The sequence below is a fragment of the Phocoena sinus genome, chromosome 10 (genome assembly GCF_008692025.1).
Source record: "Phocoena sinus isolate mPhoSin1 chromosome 10, mPhoSin1.pri, whole genome shotgun sequence".
NCBI lineage: Eukaryota > Metazoa > Chordata > Mammalia > Artiodactyla > Phocoenidae > Phocoena > Phocoena sinus.
In genome coordinates this window covers 84,190,640-84,210,270 of record NC_045772.1, presented here as the reverse complement: position 1 = coordinate 84,210,270, position 19,631 = coordinate 84,190,640, and the positions used below count along the sequence as shown (strand labels likewise).

At 36.7% G+C, this 19,631-nt stretch overlaps 1 protein-coding gene across 2 annotated transcripts in view; it reads right to left on the bottom strand.

Annotated features, from left to right (window-relative positions):
• The window catches only part of SOX5 (SRY-box transcription factor 5), a 401,370-nt gene that overhangs the window by 43,539 nt on the left and 338,200 nt on the right, over positions 1–19,631 (bottom strand). For both annotated transcript variants that reach the window (XM_032646908.1, XM_032646909.1), the window contains exon 10: positions 1,155–1,332. In XM_032646908.1, the coding sequence (XP_032502799.1) occupies positions 1,155–1,332 (178 nt within the window). The remainder of the gene's footprint in view (positions 1–1,154; positions 1,333–19,631) is intronic.

The following is a 19,631-nucleotide window of genomic DNA, read 5'->3' as shown; positions in this document are numbered from 1 at the left end:
TCTTAAAGTTCCAATCAGATGGGTGTCTGGAGGAAAAGTCAAAAATGTCTTTGGATAGCATCAAATCAGATTCCATCTACCTCTTCCAGTTTTAACTCTGATCACTTTCCACTATACTCATTAGCCAAATCAGTGCATTTCTCAAAAAGATGATATTTTACTCTGGGTTCTGTTTTACAGCCTAAAATGCCTAGGGATGCATCTCTTCTTCAAGGCTCCATTTGAGTCAGCCTATCCTTCAACCTTCCCAAATAGAATCTAATACTCTCCTCTTCTTGACTCTAGCATTGTTATCTGTGCTCTGGAATAGCACTCACAATAGCTGCTTTGTACTATTAAGATACATGACTTCCCCCCAACTAAACCCTAGCCGGGGTTTGTGCTACCTGGTCTGTGCTAGCTTTCTCATAAAACTGTACGCAAATAATAAGCATCAATAAACGTGGGTTGAAGTAAGCATTGGCGTGGCCAAAAAGTTCGTTCGGGTTTGCTGTACGATGTTATGAAGATCCCACACGAACTTTTTGGCCAACCCAACATTCACAGTCCAATTTACGTGTTACTAAACTAAAACTATTGGAATTTCTTAAAAGTTAGCTTATAGAAGCATTTTCTAGTGTTTGCTTACTCTACTAAAATGACAATTATGGAGAAGCAAAGAGACCGACTTTTTATAATACTTTGGTGTGTACAAGTTAAGTTTCAAGCAACTCGGAACTGAGAAAAAATTGACATCCTGATGGTTGACTGACTGCTGATCCAGGCAGAATGTATTTCATCATTATGTATGCTTTGTACACATCACACAAAACGGAAATACATTTAAATGACTGAAAAGGCGAGTCACCTAACAACAACAATCTGGAACCATTGCTCTCTGTGATTAGTCAGGCCTCTTTTTCATAAACTTAAGAACATCAGTTATATCAACAAACGTAACCAGTTCAATTAGATTCTCAGGGGGACATTATAACTCGGACTTCAGTTATAAATTTCAATTGCATGTTTAAAACAGACCTGTGAGGTTCATCATATTGAAACTCTCCTATGGAACTAAAGCCATGCAGAGGGTATGCGTGATTTGCCATTAAAAGATGCTTTCATTCAATTGCCATAAACAGAAAATCAGCAAGAACAAAAGAAACAGAACTTACCTATTGTGCTAACTCTGGCTGAAGGACTAGCTAATGATGCTGGGACAGAGGCTTTGAGGGGGCCTGCCCCACTGTTTATTCTCAGAGCTGGCATATGGGGAGAGGTGGGTGATGTGGGTGATTTGCCATCAGAGGTCTTGGGTTTAGCTGATAGGTTCAGTGGCTGTGCCACTTCATCCTGCAATGATCATTAGAACATGAGCTGTGATAAGGAAAGTCTGATTAAAAATGCCTAGAAAAACACAGGTATACTGCCTGTCATTTCCCATCAAATACTCTACCAGTGATCTTAACATTCAGTCTGAACATTACAGTGTTTGGTTAGCTGTCAACAACGGCACTTTCAACTACATATCATAAAAAAACCTTTGGTATAAGAGAAAGTACATGTGCACTCAACTATCCAGAAAGCATATAACTGATGACACCTGTAAGAAATATTCTTAAAGAAGATATTATTTGTACTATTCATTTTTATTGAGAGACAATGCATAATTCGCATGAAACTATGATGTAGATTATTTTTTTTTCAATCTCCAAAGAATAGGTGTTGAGTCCCAAGCATCTTTGGACCCTGGTGCTTAGAGTACCCAGAACATCCCATCATGGAGGAGCTAAATGGTGTGTACCTCTGATTAGAACTGTTCTCCAAATTAAATACAAAAAAGAAGAAAACTTTCTAACTTTCTTAGAAAATAATCTTTTCTCCTAGGTTTCACAGAAACACTTTAGGGTTTCATCTAAAAATAAACATAATCAGCATTATATTAATATATACTATTTATTTATATGCAACACTGTTCTAAACACTTAACGTTACATTTTTAAAAATCCAGATTTGTTTTCCAAATTTTCCTTACAATGCACTACATGGTAGCATGAAGAGCTGCATGTGGTCAGCTCAGCATGTATGGCAATTTCCAATTTTTCTAGGCTCGAATAGGTCAAGTTTACATAGTTTACATTCTATTTTATACCTTTCTCCACTAGCTCTTATGTAAGTTCATATGTAAAGTTTATGGATACAATTATCACTAAAATGTCTATCACAATATATAAGATCAGATAATCTTAACATTATATTACTTTTCTTTCACTGCAAAGAGAGTTATTCTTTTCTTGTGCTCTAAAATTGGAATATTGTGTCATTTGTACTTTATTGTTTACCTTATATCCAATCTTACATAGGTATTATTGGAGAACAAAAACTTAGTATCCACTTAGGTTCATCTTCAGGAGTTAAGAACATAAAATATCTATCAGTAATAGCAGGATTACTTGTTGAAAGTGGAACAATTTAGAATCAAATGGTGTGATGTGGTGACATGGAAACATATTAATTAATGTGTATAAAATCTGATGTATATATTTACCCCAAAGCGTTGAAATAAATCACTTTACAAAAGTGGTAAAAAATGGTATATAATATGATATTTCAAATTTATATTTTTAAAAATGATTTATTGTTATTTGATTCCATGGTTAGCTTCACTTAGGAAACCTATGAACAGGCCAGGGAAAATTACACTTGAACATTTTTTTTCAATCCTATTTTCTGTCTCAGAGAAAATAACAATTATTTGAAAACCCATGAGGTAATTCAAATGGCAACCTGGGATCATGTTCGATGCATAATAAATTACTGACCATGATATCAAATTTATATGAATTCACAGAATCTTGGAAGGAAGTAAAATAATTCCATGACTGGCTCAATATACAATTTTGAACTAAGCATTTTAAAAACTACAGGGCAAAAATCACTTCCAGATCTTTCAACATTTAGTTGAGCTAGTCAGCCATAATCCTTATGTATGATGGCAGATCCCCAGGAATATTGTCTTTTCTTCCTATACTCCAGTCTGGATGAGAGCTTCTCAAAATGCGATCCTTGAACTGGTACCATCAGCACCACCTGGGAATTTGTTAGAAAAGCAAATTCTCAATCTTAGAAACTTTGGAGGTAGGTTCCAGCAGCCTGTGTTTTAACAAGCATTCCCAGGTGATTCTGATGCATACTAACATTTCAGAGACAATGCCTTATATAGTAGAGAGGGAGATTATTAAAAATTTTTATTTACTAGGCTTCAAAACCCTGTAAAAATCTTCCTTAATATAAGGAGGTAACATTAAAAATATGTAATGTTATCTCAATCTTTAAAATTTTATCAGAACATACCATATGCTAATAATAATAAATGAAAAGGTATATGCCTAATAAACAAAATGCTACTGAGATTCAGTGGGCCGATAAGGATTAGAATTCAGATTTTCTCCCCCTTATTCAGCCTAAATATCCTGTCATATCAGAGCTTTATCAACTATTTACTATGCAACTATAAATATTCTAGGCACTGTTTCCCTTATGAAAGTTGTACATGCTTAGTACTTTCTATATGAAACTACAGGCTTTTGTCATGATAGCCTGAAAACTTCTTTTGACAGCATCAAAACTCTTAGAAAAGTTTTGAGGGGATACTTGGAGAAATTACAGGTCGCTGTTCCACTTGACTGTGCAGAAAGAAAGGAACATATTCCCAGAGTTGCAACAGAGATTTATGAGTACAGAGGAAATCGAGTGTGAGTGTGTGTATTGGAGGAGAGGTGGTGTCCATGAAGATGATGCAGACGTGGGTGCTGATGGGGTGAGATGTCATACGCTTAGCTTTAAGCATTAAGAACTATTACATGCGGTTGAGTCCGCCTGCCGATGCAGGGGACACGGGTTCGTGCCCCAGTCCGGGAAGATCCCACATGCCGCGGAGCGGCTGGGCCCATGAGCCACGGCTGCTGAGCCTGTGCGTCCGGAGCCTGTGCTCCGCAACGGGAGAGGCCACAACAGGGAGAGGCCCGCGTAACGCAAAAAAAAAAAAAAAAGAAAGAAAAAGAACTATTACATGCGCATACTAAAAAATGACTACCGAAAGCACTGATTAGAGCGAGAGACCCACGGGAAATCTTAATAGTCTCCTGTATTCGAGGCAGCACAGAAGTCTGAAAGCCAAAAAGTGCAAAGCCCCAAGGACATAATAGAGGTTGACAATTCCAAAGTTGATAGAAATGTCATTCAAAATTGCCCTTTCATTCTCTTTCATTGTGTGACCAAGCTAATAGTATATTAATAAGAACCCCACATGCTAGATCCTTATACTGGTAACTATATAAATAATTTTGACCCATTATATGATATTATTTAACAATTTGCTTCTTTTCATAATTTACTACTGAGCTACTATACCAAATGCCCATTATTCATGAAGAATACAAAAATTAAAGAAGTTTCCATTTTCTATTAATTATTTTTCATTTGACTAGATGAAAATTTAAAAACCCTAGCTGTAAAACGGAACTGGACTATTTATTTACGACATGCATTCTCATAATTATGAATATGCACAATAAACGCAAAAGGTAAGGTTTTTTCTACATTGTTTTTTCATTTGCGATATCTTATTATTTAGGAAAAATGTGAAAGCTTAGCATGATTAACCAGTATTCTTAACAAATAAAACATACATTTTAACCAGTATTCCTAACAATTAAAACATACACTGGTGGTGCAGTGGTTGAGAGTCCGCCTGCCGATGCAGGGGACACGGGTTCGTGCCCCGGTCCGGGAAGATCCCACATGCCGCGGAGTGGCTGGGCCCGTGAGCCATGGCCGCTGAGCCTGCGCGTCCGGAGCCTGTGCTCCGCAACGGGAGAGGCCACAACAATGAGAGGCCCGCGTACCGAAAAAAAAAAAAAAAAAAAAAAAAAAAAAAATATATATATATATATATATATATATAAATACGTTACATGTAAAAAACGTAAGTAATTTTCAAGGTCAGGAAAGCACTGGGAAAGATAGTATTTCTATCAAGTACACTGTCAGGCAGTGAGGAAAGCGATTCCCTTTTAATTGTCCACTTGTTGAATGATGTCAGTTGAAAACTTTTGGAAACAGCACATTTCATACTCATTTCATTTATACAGAAAGTAATAGTTAAGAAGAATCCTACGTAGCTGTTGAGTAGCTCTAAACTTGTATATGATAATTATAAGGCAAGCATTTAAGCTTAAGTAAATGTGTAAGCTAGGGTAAGCAAGTTTTAACTAGCTGAAGTCTATATTCTACATAGCTATGGAATCACTATAAATATTTCAAATCATTTATTTAATCTTTAATACTGTGAAGTCATGAATAACCTCAGAAAGGAAACTAATGCTCAGAAAGGTCTAATGAAATCCAGGTTTTTGGTCTCTACAATACTCTTCTCATTTACATGACGAATTTAAACTTAAAGAGATGTTAATGAAATATAATTTCTGGAATTCAGCCCTAGCCATATAATTCTATCACATAATAAACCACATAAAGGTCAGTACACATGCAATAAAATGAACTAATACACACATTTGGTACTGTATACATTAGTTTAAAAGTTAAAGCACAAATTGTTAACTTGTTTTGGTGATTTTTTAAATGCTCCTCTGTTCTCTACACCATATGGCATCGAAAATTCCCTTCAGTAATGCTAAAGACTTATTAGACTATTCTTTGAGAAAAATACCAAAGGTTCATGTACAATATGGCAGAAAATATAACAACTCATACAATAATGTGTGAGAATACTATTTTGTATGTCCAAATACGTCTAAAAGTTTTAGGAACCAATTCATGATTATACATTCCCCTAATAAGGAATTATCTAATCTTAGTTAAATATAAAATCGTTAACAAGAATGCAAAACGAGGGCAATCCAAAAATCATATAGTTCAGGCATGTTCCACTTATTTAGCTACTATGACTTGTCTCAAAGCAAACATTTCACTTAACATCAGCTTGTGGTCACAGTACTAGAAATACTGTGGCGGTTCTAATGAATTTGTATCCCAATCCCACACACATATAAATTATAAATGAGATAAAGAAAAGAATTTGACACAAATATATTGCCTTGGATGCACTGAAGAAATACCAGTTGTGATCATGAATGCAGGGATGATTCCACAAAAACTTAACAAACACTGTAAAATAACTATATAAAGTTAAAATATATTTCATTCACATGGCTTTCAAATCATAAGTTTATGCTAGGAAAAACATGTTACTCTATTATAACTGTATCATATCCATAATTTTATAATGTGCAGAGACCAAATTAGTTAGGAAATCAAACATAATTTATCAAAGAAAAATCATTCTCCAGAATCCTGGAGGGTTATTTCTCTCTCCCCACTCCTCAGCCTTCATTCATGTTTTTGCTAAAGAATTTTAATAGAGAGCTAGAGAACAGGGATACCAGTGAAGAAGTCTACTTCTTTCTTCCTATTTGCACTCTTGTCCTTCACAACATAGAGCTATACCCACACGCGGGATTCTGGACCACAAGATGTACCATTAAGGATGTGCAAATGCTTATATCTTTCAGTATAAAACTTTCATCTTTATTTACTTCTTTATTCATTCTCATTATCTAATTGATGATCCAGTTCATGCCATATCACACTTGTCCCCAAATTCCACTTCCTTAAATATTTACCTAAGGTAGTTATTGAAAATCAAACATTTATTTGGCAGTTAACAAGTTTATAGCACTCTGATGACAAAGAACAAGAACATATACATTTATTCAATCATCCATCCATTCATTTGTTATTTATTGAATGGAATTTCAACCATTTAATAATGGCTACTATATGTTGGGAATTAGAAAAATGCAAATCACTTGACATCTAGGCATGTGGCTTTGAGACTTTAGTTTTGTGTGGCCAGTAATAAAGGAACGAAGAGGTGCATTTACTTTTTATTCAAGCCCTAGATGTAGAGGTATGTAGAAATGTGTCTTATTTTAGCTGAATGCTTGAAGGACAGTTTGTCTACGCACTTAACACATTGTTTTCTTTATAAATATGCTTTGATTCTTTAATAGCCATGCAATGACTTAATAAACTCTATGTATATAATTTCAGGCTACTTCCTGTGCACAATTTGGAAACTGTCCCCATACATATCATAAATACTCATGTGAAGTAAGTAGCAATACTAACACATGGGAGGAGTAAAAGCATTCATGAAACACGCTGCAAAATTAATCGCGATACTGCTATTATCCTCTCTAATGAAATAACCTTATTAAATTAAGTACGGAAGCTACACGACAAGCTGAGTTGCACAATGTGCGCTGAGGCCGCACCTCTCTTCCCTAGCTTGTGTTCACATTCATCTTTTTCTTCTTCTGTCCCTATTGTTCACTGTGAGAGCCCTCTTTCGCCTTTCCCACCCAAATAAGGCTTTTTTCCCCCTACGGTTTAGTAGAAAAAACAGTAAACAGTAGAGAGAAAAACAAAACAAATACCATGAGAGCTCCAAAAAGACTGGTGTGTCCTTGATTTTTCCTTCATGAAGAATTTAGAGGAGAAAAGGTTTACATTTACGTGCAAGAGTCAATTAAAGTAATATAATATAAAACAAAGCATAACAATCTTAAAATTATTTTCTTAGCTCCTGAAGAATTAGGAATTCTACTCAGGTGACCACCCCAACTCTATACTTAGTAGCTTTCTGTCACCAGAAAATCAAGTTTATCATCTTAGAGAGCATGTAGTCTTGAAGTCCTTTTCATGAACACACCCTTACTTTTGGACTTCCAGATTGCAAGATGCCTTGTTAACCAGGTAGAGAGAACTCCAGGAATTCTCTGAGAGGTATGCTTTTGCTGTGTTAATGTTACCATTAGACGTGATTGCCATTTAAATTCAAGTCTTAAGTTATTTAGCTGATGGTAATATGGTCTAGCTCCTCATTTGCCTTCCTCATTTTCCCATTTTACACTTTTGCTACACCTGCTTCTTTTAAAAGTGTATGTTGGCCATCATCAAAAAATCTAGAAACAATAAGTGCTGGAGAGGGTGTGGAGAAAAGGGAACCCTCTTGCACTGCTGGTGGGAATGTGAATTGGTACAGCCACTATGGAGAACAGTATGGAGGCTCCTTAAAAAACTACAAATAGGGCTTCCCTGGTGGCGCAGTGGTTGAGAGTCCGCCTGCCGATGCAGGGGACACGGGTTCGTGCCCCGGTCCGAGAAGATCCCACATGCCGCGGAGCGGCTGGGCCCGTGAGCCATGGCCGCTGAGCCTGCACATCCGGAGCCTGTGCTCTGCAACGGGAGAGGCCACAACAGTGAGAGGCTCGCGTATGGCAAAAAAAAAAAAAAAAAAAAAAAACTACAAAGAGAACTACCATATGACCCAGCAATCCCACCACTGGGCACATACCCTGAGAAAACCGTAATTCAAAAAGAGTCACGTACCAAAATGTTCATTGAAGCTCTATTTACAATAGCCAGGAGATGGAAACAACCTAAGTGTCCATCATCGGATGAATGGATAAAGAAGATGTGGCACATATATACAATGGAATATTACTCAGCCATCAGAAGAAATGAAATTGAGTTATTTGTAGTGAGGTGGATGGACCTAGAGTCTGTCATACAGAGTGAAGTTAAGTCAGAAAGAGAAAGACAAATACCGTATGCTAACACATATATATGGAATATAAGAAAAAAAATGTCATGAAGAACCTAGGGGTAAGATGGGAATAAAGACACAGACCTACTAGAGAATGGACTTGAGGATATGGGGAGGGGGAAGGGTAAGCTGTGATAAAGTGAGAGAGAGGCATGGACATAGATACACTACCAAACGTAAAATAGATAGCTAGTGGGAAGCAGCCGCATAGCACAGGGAGATCAGCTCAGTGCTTTGTGACCGCCTGGAGGGGTGGGATAGGGAGGGTGGGAGGGAGGGAGATGCAAGAGGGAAGAGATATGGGAACATATGTATATGTATAACTGATTCACTTTGTTATAAAGCAGAAACTAACACACCATTGTAAAGCAATTATACTCCAATAAAGATGTAAAAAAAAACCCAAAAACGTGTATGTTAGCAGTGTAGTTGGGGAACATTTGCTTCAATGTGGTAATTACACATTGCTTTTACATTTATCCTGTTGGCCCTTAATTAATTGAAAGGTGTTCAAAACATATTCATCATTTAATTTGTTGTTTAAAATGCCTCCTGTTCTTTCCCTGTTAATACCTTGATAGATTATTTTCCTTGTTTTCTGACTTCATTGATTTAAAGCCTCAAAACTGTAAATTGTACCCACAAACACACCCATACATATATTTGAAAACAAGGAGAGGAAAGATTGTGGCTTCCGGAATATCAGTAATATTTCACATTCATTTTTTAACGAAATAATTTCTTTGAAATTTCTAAACCAAATAATGTCATTCTTTCTACACACAAAGTTCTTCTGTGATAGCCGGCTTCCACGATGCCCCCCCCACCCCAGTAATTCTTGCCTCCGGGTATTCCCCTGTGTATTCCCCTCCCACAGTGAATAGGACTGATCTACGTAACCAACAGGATACTGCAGAAATGACAGTTTGACTCCTGATGCTTGGTCATAAAAGACGTTGCAGCTTCTACTTTCCTCTTTCTTGAATCACTTGCTCTGGGGTGGCAGGGTTTCTCAACTTCGGCACTATTGATTTTTGGCTGAATAACTCTTTGCTGTGAGCGACTGTCCTGTGCATTGCAGAATGTTTAGCAGTATCCCTGGCCTCAACCAGTAGATGCTTGTAGCACTCCTGTCCAAGTTGCAGCAACCGAAATTATAGCCAGACACTGCCAAATGTTTCCTGAGGGACAAAATCACCCTCAGGGGTAAGTCAGTTGCCATGTTGTGAGGACACTCACACAACCAATGGAGAGATCCACCTGGCAAGGAACTGAGGCCTCCTGCCAATAACCAGTACTTCTAGTTAGGCATGTGAGTAAGCCACTTTGCAAGTGGATATACTAGCACCAGTCAAGTTTTCAAATGACTGCAACCCCAGTGAATATGCCAGTACCAGACAAGCTTTCAAATGACTAACCTCAGTTGACAACTTGACTGCAACCACAGGAGACTCTTAGCCAGATCCACCCAAGTCATCTACTCTCAAATTCATGACCCACAGAAACTGTGTGACATAAGTGTTTGTTGTCTAAAGTCACTAAATTTGGGGATATTTTGTGAGGCAGCAATACTGAATCCATCCTCTAAAAGAGAAGACTGTAGCCAATATATGTTAAGTTCTTATATGATCCCAAAGCATTTTTTACCAAGACCTCACTTTGACCCCTGGAAAAATACTTGTTTCTCATTCTTCAACCATAATATGTGAATACATTTCATGAATCTTCCTCAGTTTTATTTATTCTGAGAGCTAGTTGTCATTCTTTTCTCCTTTTTCTTTCCTTCTCTTTTAATATTTCCTCTCCCTTCTCTTGAACATTTCTAACTTAGCTTTTGAGACTTTAATTTTAGATAAACTCTCTAACTGCTACTTTTTATTTTCAAAACGTTCTAAAAATAAACTGTAGAAATATAGTTTCTGTACATTTACTTAGAAGAGTGTCATATGGGAAGATCTTTAGCTCACAATACCAAATGAAAACCCACTCACAGAAATTCTGCAGAGTAAATTTTCTGAACTATTTGAAAAGGAGAAGAACAGGAGGAATACAAGTGTCAACAATAATATTTGATGAGGACAGTGATAACACAAAACAGTATAAAATGTATGGTGTTTCAGATTCACCTTTGTTTAACCTCTGGTCCCTGGACAGCTTCAAATTCCTAATAATAATTGTTATTTTGTCCTGTGGTATTCATTACATCTGGATGATTGCTATTATCTTTTAAAATGATTTACAGTTCTTCTACCAAGAGGCTAAAAGAAAGCACAGAGCAGTAAGAGTTGATGTTAACAGTCATACCAGTTCCTTTTATTAAACTCTAAATGTAAATCTCCAAAAGCTTTTAAAAAATGCGTTTAGAGAAATTAGAGTTGGTCATTCCGTGTACAAGAAGAATTAAGTGTTTTCTCGGCACCGACCTGACCAGCCCTTAAACTAATAATTAGAAAGCATTTGTCACTGTTACTTTTCTGTTAGCTCCACCTGAATATATGTGAAAAAAACCCCAAGAGCTCCAAAGTTATCAGATGTTGGAATGGATTCACGTGCAAAAAAGCAGAAGTCCTCAGAGCAATACAGATTCACGACATGAAATTTAAGGAAGTAGAAGCCACACTGATCAAATTCTACTACCACCTCTACGGTGGGGATGGTACTTCTACCTGGACCTGAATGTACAGGATCAACCTCTCTGCCTCAATCTACAAAAGGCATCAATACCAAAAGAACAGCAGAGCAATATAAACAACACCAATACAAATGAGTGTAGACTCTTTGTCCCACTGGGGTCACATAAAGCAGAGGTAAGGCATATCACATGGAGGCCTATTATTCAGGGGGAGGAAACACTCATAAAACTGTGAAAAGAATGAGTGGATCTTGCAACAAAACAAAATAGAATACTTGGAATACTGAGAGGGCTAAAAAAAAATTCCTTAAAAAATATCTGGGGATTCAATCTTTTAGGGATTTAAATTTTTGAAGATCCTGGGGAAAGTTTGGTCTGGTTACAAGCAGATAGATCATCTTTATTTACTTATTTAAAAAAAATTTTTTTTCAACATCTTTATTGGAGTATAATTGCTCTACAATGATGCATTAGCTTCTGCTGTATAACAAAGTGAAATCAGCCATATGTATACACACATCCCCATATCCCCTCCCTCTCATGTCTCCCTCCCACCCTCCCTATCCCACCCCTCTAGGTGGTCACAAAGCACCCAGCTGATCTCCCTGTGCTATGCGGCTGCTTCCAACCATTCATTCTACATTTGGTAGTGTATATATGTCCATGCCACTCTCTCACCTTGTCCCACCCCACGCTTTCCCCTCCCCGTAGATCATCTTTAAATAGCCAACCCAGGAGAAAAAAGGAGAATAAATAGAAGGCACAGTCATACGTAAGTCATTTAATACTAACTCTAATTAAATCCAAGTCCTCATTTCCAATTCCCCCACATGCACGTATAGGTTCTAAAGGGCACAAATCCCCAACAGTCTGGTGACCCCACTATGACTGACTGCTTCATGTTTAATACAGTTATGACAGTTAACCGCTGTATGGGTGTATTCTGGGGAGACTTGAGAAAGGGCCAAATCGTCTAAGGTACAGAACTCTGGGGAAGGATGGACGTGCACACGTGTGTCTGTGCGTATGAGTATGTGTGTGTGCAATGGATGTGACAGTGAATGAAACATAAAGCAAGAAGGTTAGGGAAGACTAAGGCAGCATCCTACTATTAGCGGCTATAACAATCATCCCACTGCATTTCATTTTATTGCATTAGTTGTTTTCCTGAATTGTTGATGGCAAAGTAATCAGATTTTAAATAGATTAAGAAGACCTTACTCTTCAAAGGGATCTTTACGGATTAGCTGAGTACTCCCACTCTTTACAGTACAACTTTCTTGGGGGTAGGCATTAGTATATTAATTGTCTTTTATTACCCACATATACTTTGACTAGAAAAAATACTAAATATTAACTAATATATAATTACATGGACAGTTAAGTTTAATCACTGACTAACTCTTGATAAATTCTGTTTCTTCCTCTTTTTTTTCATAAAGTATTTAAAAAATTCTTACATCTACATACAATGCAAATGTCATTTTGACTAGTGAATATCAAAATAGAGCATATGCGCCACCATAAGGTTTCCCTCCATATTTGAATCTCTTCAAATGAATTCCCACCACTTGAATTTCAGGGTTCTTCCCAGTCTTCAGAACTTTGCTCCTTTTTCTTTTTGCCCTTAGGGTTGAAGCCTTGACATCTCTGGGACTCACTGATTTCTACTCAGAGATGTCACCTAACAGAGCCACTGTTAGGAACTTCTTAGTGACAGGCTTCCTATTAATTTTTTTTACATGTTATGTACGTATGTATGTCTATGTTGGGTCTTTGCTGCTGCATGGGGGCACAACTCTTTGTTGCGGTGCGTGGGCTTCTCATTGCGGTGGCTTCTCTTGTGGTGGAGCACGCGCTCCAGGCATGCGGGCTTCAGTAGTTGTGGTGCACAGGCTCAGTAGCTCTGGCTCGCGGGCTCTGGAGCACAGGCTCAGTAGTTGTGGCGAACGGGCTTAGTTGCTCCGCGGCATGTGGTATCTTCCCGGACCAAGGCTCGAACCCGTGTCCCCTGCATTGGCAGGCAGATTCTTAACCACTGCGCCACCAGAGAAGCCCCTTCCTATTAATTTGACCTGAAACTTTACTAGGTGAGTACATCCAAACTACAACTCTTTTTCACTCCATTCATTGCAGAGGACAAGGGGCAGTCATTGAAAACAAAGGATTAAAAGTCCAAAGATAAGTAAAAATAAAACGTAAATGCAAAACTCATTTCTCTCACTCCCACTTATCTTAACCCAGAGCAATTTTCACCCGTCAGATTAAGAGCAGTATTAGTGATCTTCCTTTCTGAATATAGATTTAGAAGAGTTGTCCTATTTGCCCCGGTCTTTTTTTTTTTTTCTCATGTGATAGGTTTATTCTTTAATTTGTTCCATAAGCATCTTTTTAGAAATTATTCCCAACTGTGCTAGTCATGGGGGAGAAGGAATTTATATTCCAGTTGGTGAAGCAATATATAGACACTAAACGACACAACAGTTTAAGGCTATGGAAGCTGCTAGAAAATTGTAATACAGTTAGTTAACTCTTGAACAACTTGGGGGTTTGAGGCAGTGACCCCATTTCACAGTCGAAAATCTGAGTATAACTTTTGACTCCCCCAAAACTTAACTACTAACAGCCTACTGTTGACTGGAAGCCTTACAGATAACATGAACAGTTGATTAACACATATTTTGTATGTATATACATATACATTTGTATGTATATATGTATATCTACATATATTTGTATGCATTCATGACATACCTAACTTTTTCTTAATTTCTTCAGTATTTCTAGGCTATGCAGTTTGTCTGCAAGTTTTTTCAAATTGTCACAAACCTCCAAAAAACTTTCCAATGTATTTGTTGAAAAAAACCTTTGCATAAGTGGACCCATGCAGTTCAAACCCATGTTGTTTAAAGGCCAACTACATTTAAAGAAATATGATTGTGATTAATCTAAAAGAGTGTCATGAAAGAAATTCTTCTGAAAAAAACCTGTATTTTATTTAGTCTAGATTATTTAGACCAAACTTTGTCACAAATGTGGTTGATTCACTAGTCTAGGACTGGGATTTGGATTTTGGATCTTAGATATTTAATTTAAATGCAATTTTCAGAACTTTTTCAAAAGGTTATCATTTCCTTATTCTGTTGATCCTGACACCTCTTTTTCTGAAGAGTCTGAAAACACAGAAAGGTGTCAAGGGCATGAGCTCTTAGAACACTTAGTCCTATAAAATTTGCTACTTGGGATTAGATGATTATTACCAGAAATAAAGATTATTTTCCCTTCCCTGAGATATTCATCAAAAGCAATTATTTTCTAATTGTGACTGACAAAGTATTTTTTTCCTTTTTCCTTTTCTCCTAATTAACCTATTAGAGAGTTAATAAAACAAAAGGCATGGTATATACCTAATTGAATACAAAAATTATGCAATTTTTACCTGGGAACTTCTCCCCACTCCAAAAGAAATGCTGATTTTATAAAGCCATTTTGTCATCAAGAGAGCTAGTTTCGGGACTTCCCTGGTGGCTCCGTGGTTAAGAATCCACTTGCCAATGCAGGGGACATGGGTTTGAGCCCTGGTCCGGGAAGATCCCACATGCCGTGGAGCAACTAAGCCTGTGCACTACTACTGAGGCTGCGCTCTAGAGCCCACGAGCCACAACTACTGAGCCCGTGAGCCACAACTACTGAAGACTGTGCACCTAGAGCCTGTGCTCCACAACAAGAGAAGAAGCCACCGCAATGAGAAGCCCGTGAACCGCAACGAAGAGTAGCCCTGGCTCGCCGCAACTAGAGAAAGCCTGCATGCAGCAACGAAGACCCAATGCAGCCAGAAATAAATAAATTTACATTAAAAAAAGAGAGCTAGTTCCAAAGAAGAAATAAATGCTAATAATTCTGTACACTATTGTTACATAAATATTTGGGGAGAGTCAATTAAATATCATAAAATATATAAAAGTACATTTAGTAAGCTTAATAATCCGTATACTATTTTAAATAATTTGAATACTTTTATATCTGTTCATTTTTAATGCTGATTTTCTAATACTATTCAATTTACTCCCTGACAACTAAACTTTACAAGTTACAAAAGCATCCTCATACATTTTGTCTTACTTTAAGTCTCACAGCAAGAGTGTGAGATATTATCAATCTCACTTCACAGATAAAGAAACTGAAGTTAGAGATATTCAAAGATTTGCCAATAGTCATAACCTTATTAAGCTTCGGACTCAAACCCAAGTCACTGGGCCATTAAGTCTAGGCAACTTTTCAGAGCTGCCTCTTATCTAAATGCCAACAGGGAAAAAATTGTTAAGCAATTTCTTTGAAAAATCAGACTAATAACTGAAATCTTGCAGTTTCTTCTTAATTCTGAAGAGATTTTTATACCTCATTATGATAGGGATCATTAAGAGCTCAATGTGGATAATATTAATCTGGGCCCTTGCAAAAAATTTATAATATCATATCATGAAATATTTTAACAAAATAGCTACAAGTAAATTCCAAATGTATTCATGTATCTAAATTATACATCAAAAGAGTACATATTTCAAGTAAATGCCATAAACATCCTCAACACTATTATTTAAGTGGGCTTATTTTATCTCAACATAAAACATATGTCAATTTATATATATCCAAATGCTGCCCAGTCATTTAGAGAGGAACTAATATTACAAGAAATGAAAGAGAGGATGGAAAAGACCTTTAGCCCACCTAATGGCCTGACCAACGGCTATGAATCCATCCCAGGTTTATTTCAAATGAGTTGTGTCAAAGGTTACCCACAGGCCATTTTATAGTGATTTATAGCTGATGTCTTCAAATATCCTTTTATTTTAATGATAATCTCGATACAGTCATTGAGGCATTCTTTGTCTTCATGGCAGTGACCAGGAGGGAACTGACGTCTTTAAAAAATTCTAAGGGGTGAGGATTATTTATATAGAATGGCAGTTAAGGCCAGTTTTTATGTTGTACCCTGGAGACAAAATAATTTTTTCTCAACATATTGAAGATGCTTAGCTTGATTATATATTCTGCCTATCATTGTTATAATATTAAATTGAAGGTATAGTCCAAAGAAAATTCAATAAACATGAAAAGGCTCAGAATTGAGCATCAGGTAAGAGACTGATTTTAACTATAATGATCTCAAATCTGTATTAAGGCTCTCACAGCGTAATGATTCTTAAGTGTCTGTATTGAGTTAAGCATGTCGTGAAGCATGAGGAATTGCAAGACTGACTTATCAGATATTCATTTAAGAAATAGTCAATTAAAATAATGCGTAGTGAAACTCAGCTGTAATGCCTCATGTTTAATTTTTCCCAACCCATAACATTAAGAGAATAATACATTCCACAGTCTGGATGGCATAAAAGATTTTATGTAGCAATTGTAATGATATCATTACATAAGAGTTTTGATGATATCTTTTAAACTGAACTAAGGAGAAAGAACGAGTGCATTTACCTTAGATTCGACTTTATTTTGAATGTTGCTTTGGGTCATTAGATTGCCAAATAAAATGAATCTGCATTCTTGATTACTGTAGTAAAGAATGGAATATATATATGTTTATATATATAATATCAATAATGTTTATATACAAGCAAATGTATGTAGAGGTGAAATATTTCTCTGCCATACTTGAGCAGATTGATTAGCCTAAAAGAGAAGCAGAGAAAGATAATCTTACAAATGTAAGAGAGAAAAATTTTTTTTAATTTCCCTCCTAAGACTTTACTTGAACTGTCAGTTAAACAATATAACAAAAGTAGCTTATATTAGTATAAGCACAGGCTCCAGACGCGCAGGCTCACCACTGCGCCACCGGGGAAGCCCTCTGTACACTCTCAATCTGTCAACATACATAAGGGAGGCCATTCACTTGAAGATGTACTCATAGTAAACAAACTCATGAGGCTAATGTATAAGTCAGAATGTCAACTCATTAATTTAGACCTGACCAAAATATTGCTGAATTTTTTAAGGTATTCTTCTTTTAATTTCAAGAGACCTCGAAATGCAAATTTCACTATCAGAATCAGGGCCAAAGAAGTAGTGAGTATAGTTGGCCCTTCGTATCCCTGGGTTCCACACCCACGGACTCAACCAACTGCAGCTGATACAGAGGGCCAACTGTACGACACCATTTTACATAGGGGGCTCGGACGTCCGTGGATTTTGGTATCCAAGGAGGTCCTGGAACTAATCCCCTGTGGATACCAAGGGATGACTGTACTTCACTCAGACCATAGTAAGGACTAGTAAATTATGTATGCTTCATTACATACGATGTCTCTTGAATGATCAGGACACTCATATTTCCTAAATCCAGTGTATCTCACCTAGACTGACAGGATAAACAATAACAAACCTTACTTTTAGGTTCCATAACCTTTCTGTGCATATGGTCTTTCGACATAGTACAACAGCACTGTTTTACTTTTCTTAGGTACAACTGTATTCCACTCACGCTGCATTGAGATTATCCTCAAGCCCAGGGTCTTTGATGCTTCCACGTAAGGGGTCCCAAACTCAGTCATATTTTTGAACATAGTATCTTGGCTTACTTCCACAGATGGCTCGTTTATTTGTTTGTTTGTTTATTCTTCTAAAAGAACTAGAGCAATGATTATACGTCAAGCATTACACCGGATGCTAAGGATGAATAAGATATACTCCCTACCATCAAGGGATTCAGAGTCATACAAGGGAAGGCAAGTGCAGTTATACAGGTGCTGTGATGCTATACAAGGAGTACGTGCCTATGTAGTGTGGTCACATATGATGGAATAGCCGATTCCACATAGAGGTGACAGTGGACATATGCCTTATGAGTTGGTGCCAGGCAAGAGGGAAAAGTGGAATGAAGAGGGCAAAAGCATTCCAGAGAGGGAGAGTGGCACAAACATAGGCAAAAAGAGATGAAATAACATGATACATGAGGAAGTGATTCCATTTGGAGCACAAATTGCTGAGATTGGGAGAAAAGTAGAATAACTTAGGCTAGTGAGGTAAGTGGGGCTAGATTAGAGAATGCCAAGGGAAGATGGTTAGACTTCCTCTTTTAGACATTTTTATCTTTACATTTTCATTCTTCTTAAGTTCACTCCCAAAGTTCTAGAGATGCATTACTGTAAACCTTATTTCTTTAAAATTCAGATGAACTCCCACACTCCACTCTTTCATTCCTACAAGTCTTTGCACAGGTTGTCTCATTTTCCTTCAAAAACCATGTAAATGGCACATCTTCTGGAAGCCTTTCCTTATCTTCCTATTTCTCCCCAGGTTGTGTTGAGAACTTTTTTCCATTTCTCCATATTATTCTTCGATTATTACTTAGCCCACAGTATTTTAATTGTTAGATTATTTGCTGCCTTCCCCATTACACTGTACAGTGTTAATTACTGTTCTTTTTTATTCTACCAGTGTCCAGTATATTATAGGTGCTAAAAAGGTGTTTACTGAACAAACCTCAGTATTGACATCTTCTAAGAGTGACTCTAAGAAGCTTCATCTATGAATAACATAGTCATTACATGATATTTTAAAAATTATATAAACCAGTGAACAAACATATAGCATTGTTTCAAGCAAAATGTCAAGTCTATTGATATATCTCTTTCCGAAGGAAGACATTCCTATTCCCATTTTCCCACTAGAAGATATCTCATTTAGGATAAATCATATTTTATTAACTGTGCATTCTAAGTGGATCTTGTTTTTAAAAATAGAATTCATTTCAAAATACATTTTGAAAGAATATTTTTTAAAACTTTTAAAAATATTCCTTTTTGTCTCATTAAACTCCTTAATGTTTTATTTAAGATGCCCAGAATTCTAGAACATAACTTGGTTACACCAAAGGCCCAAAAGTTCACCTGACAATAGCTAAGAATATATGACTGAAATAATAACAGAAAACGTACACAGATACATGATCTTAGATAATATTGTATTAATATATTTAATTGCAAAAATAGACATATAGTGAAGACTATATCACAGATAGTGATAACCAAGGTTTCAATTCATATTAAGATTGAGTAGTATAATATAAACATTTAATCTAGTAAACAGTTATCGACTGCATATTATGGGGCAGCCACTTAAAATTCAATGGGTAAAGAAAGTGTTTGTAATATGATTAATCTTATGGAATTGATCTTTCCTTCGTTTAGTTTGCTGCAAGTCCATAAATTATGGTCCCAGATACAACAGATCAGAATTCCAGCTCACTGCAACTCTGTGTATGCTAATAGAAAACGACAAGCAAAACCAAATCAAACAAAAACTACCCAGAGGTTC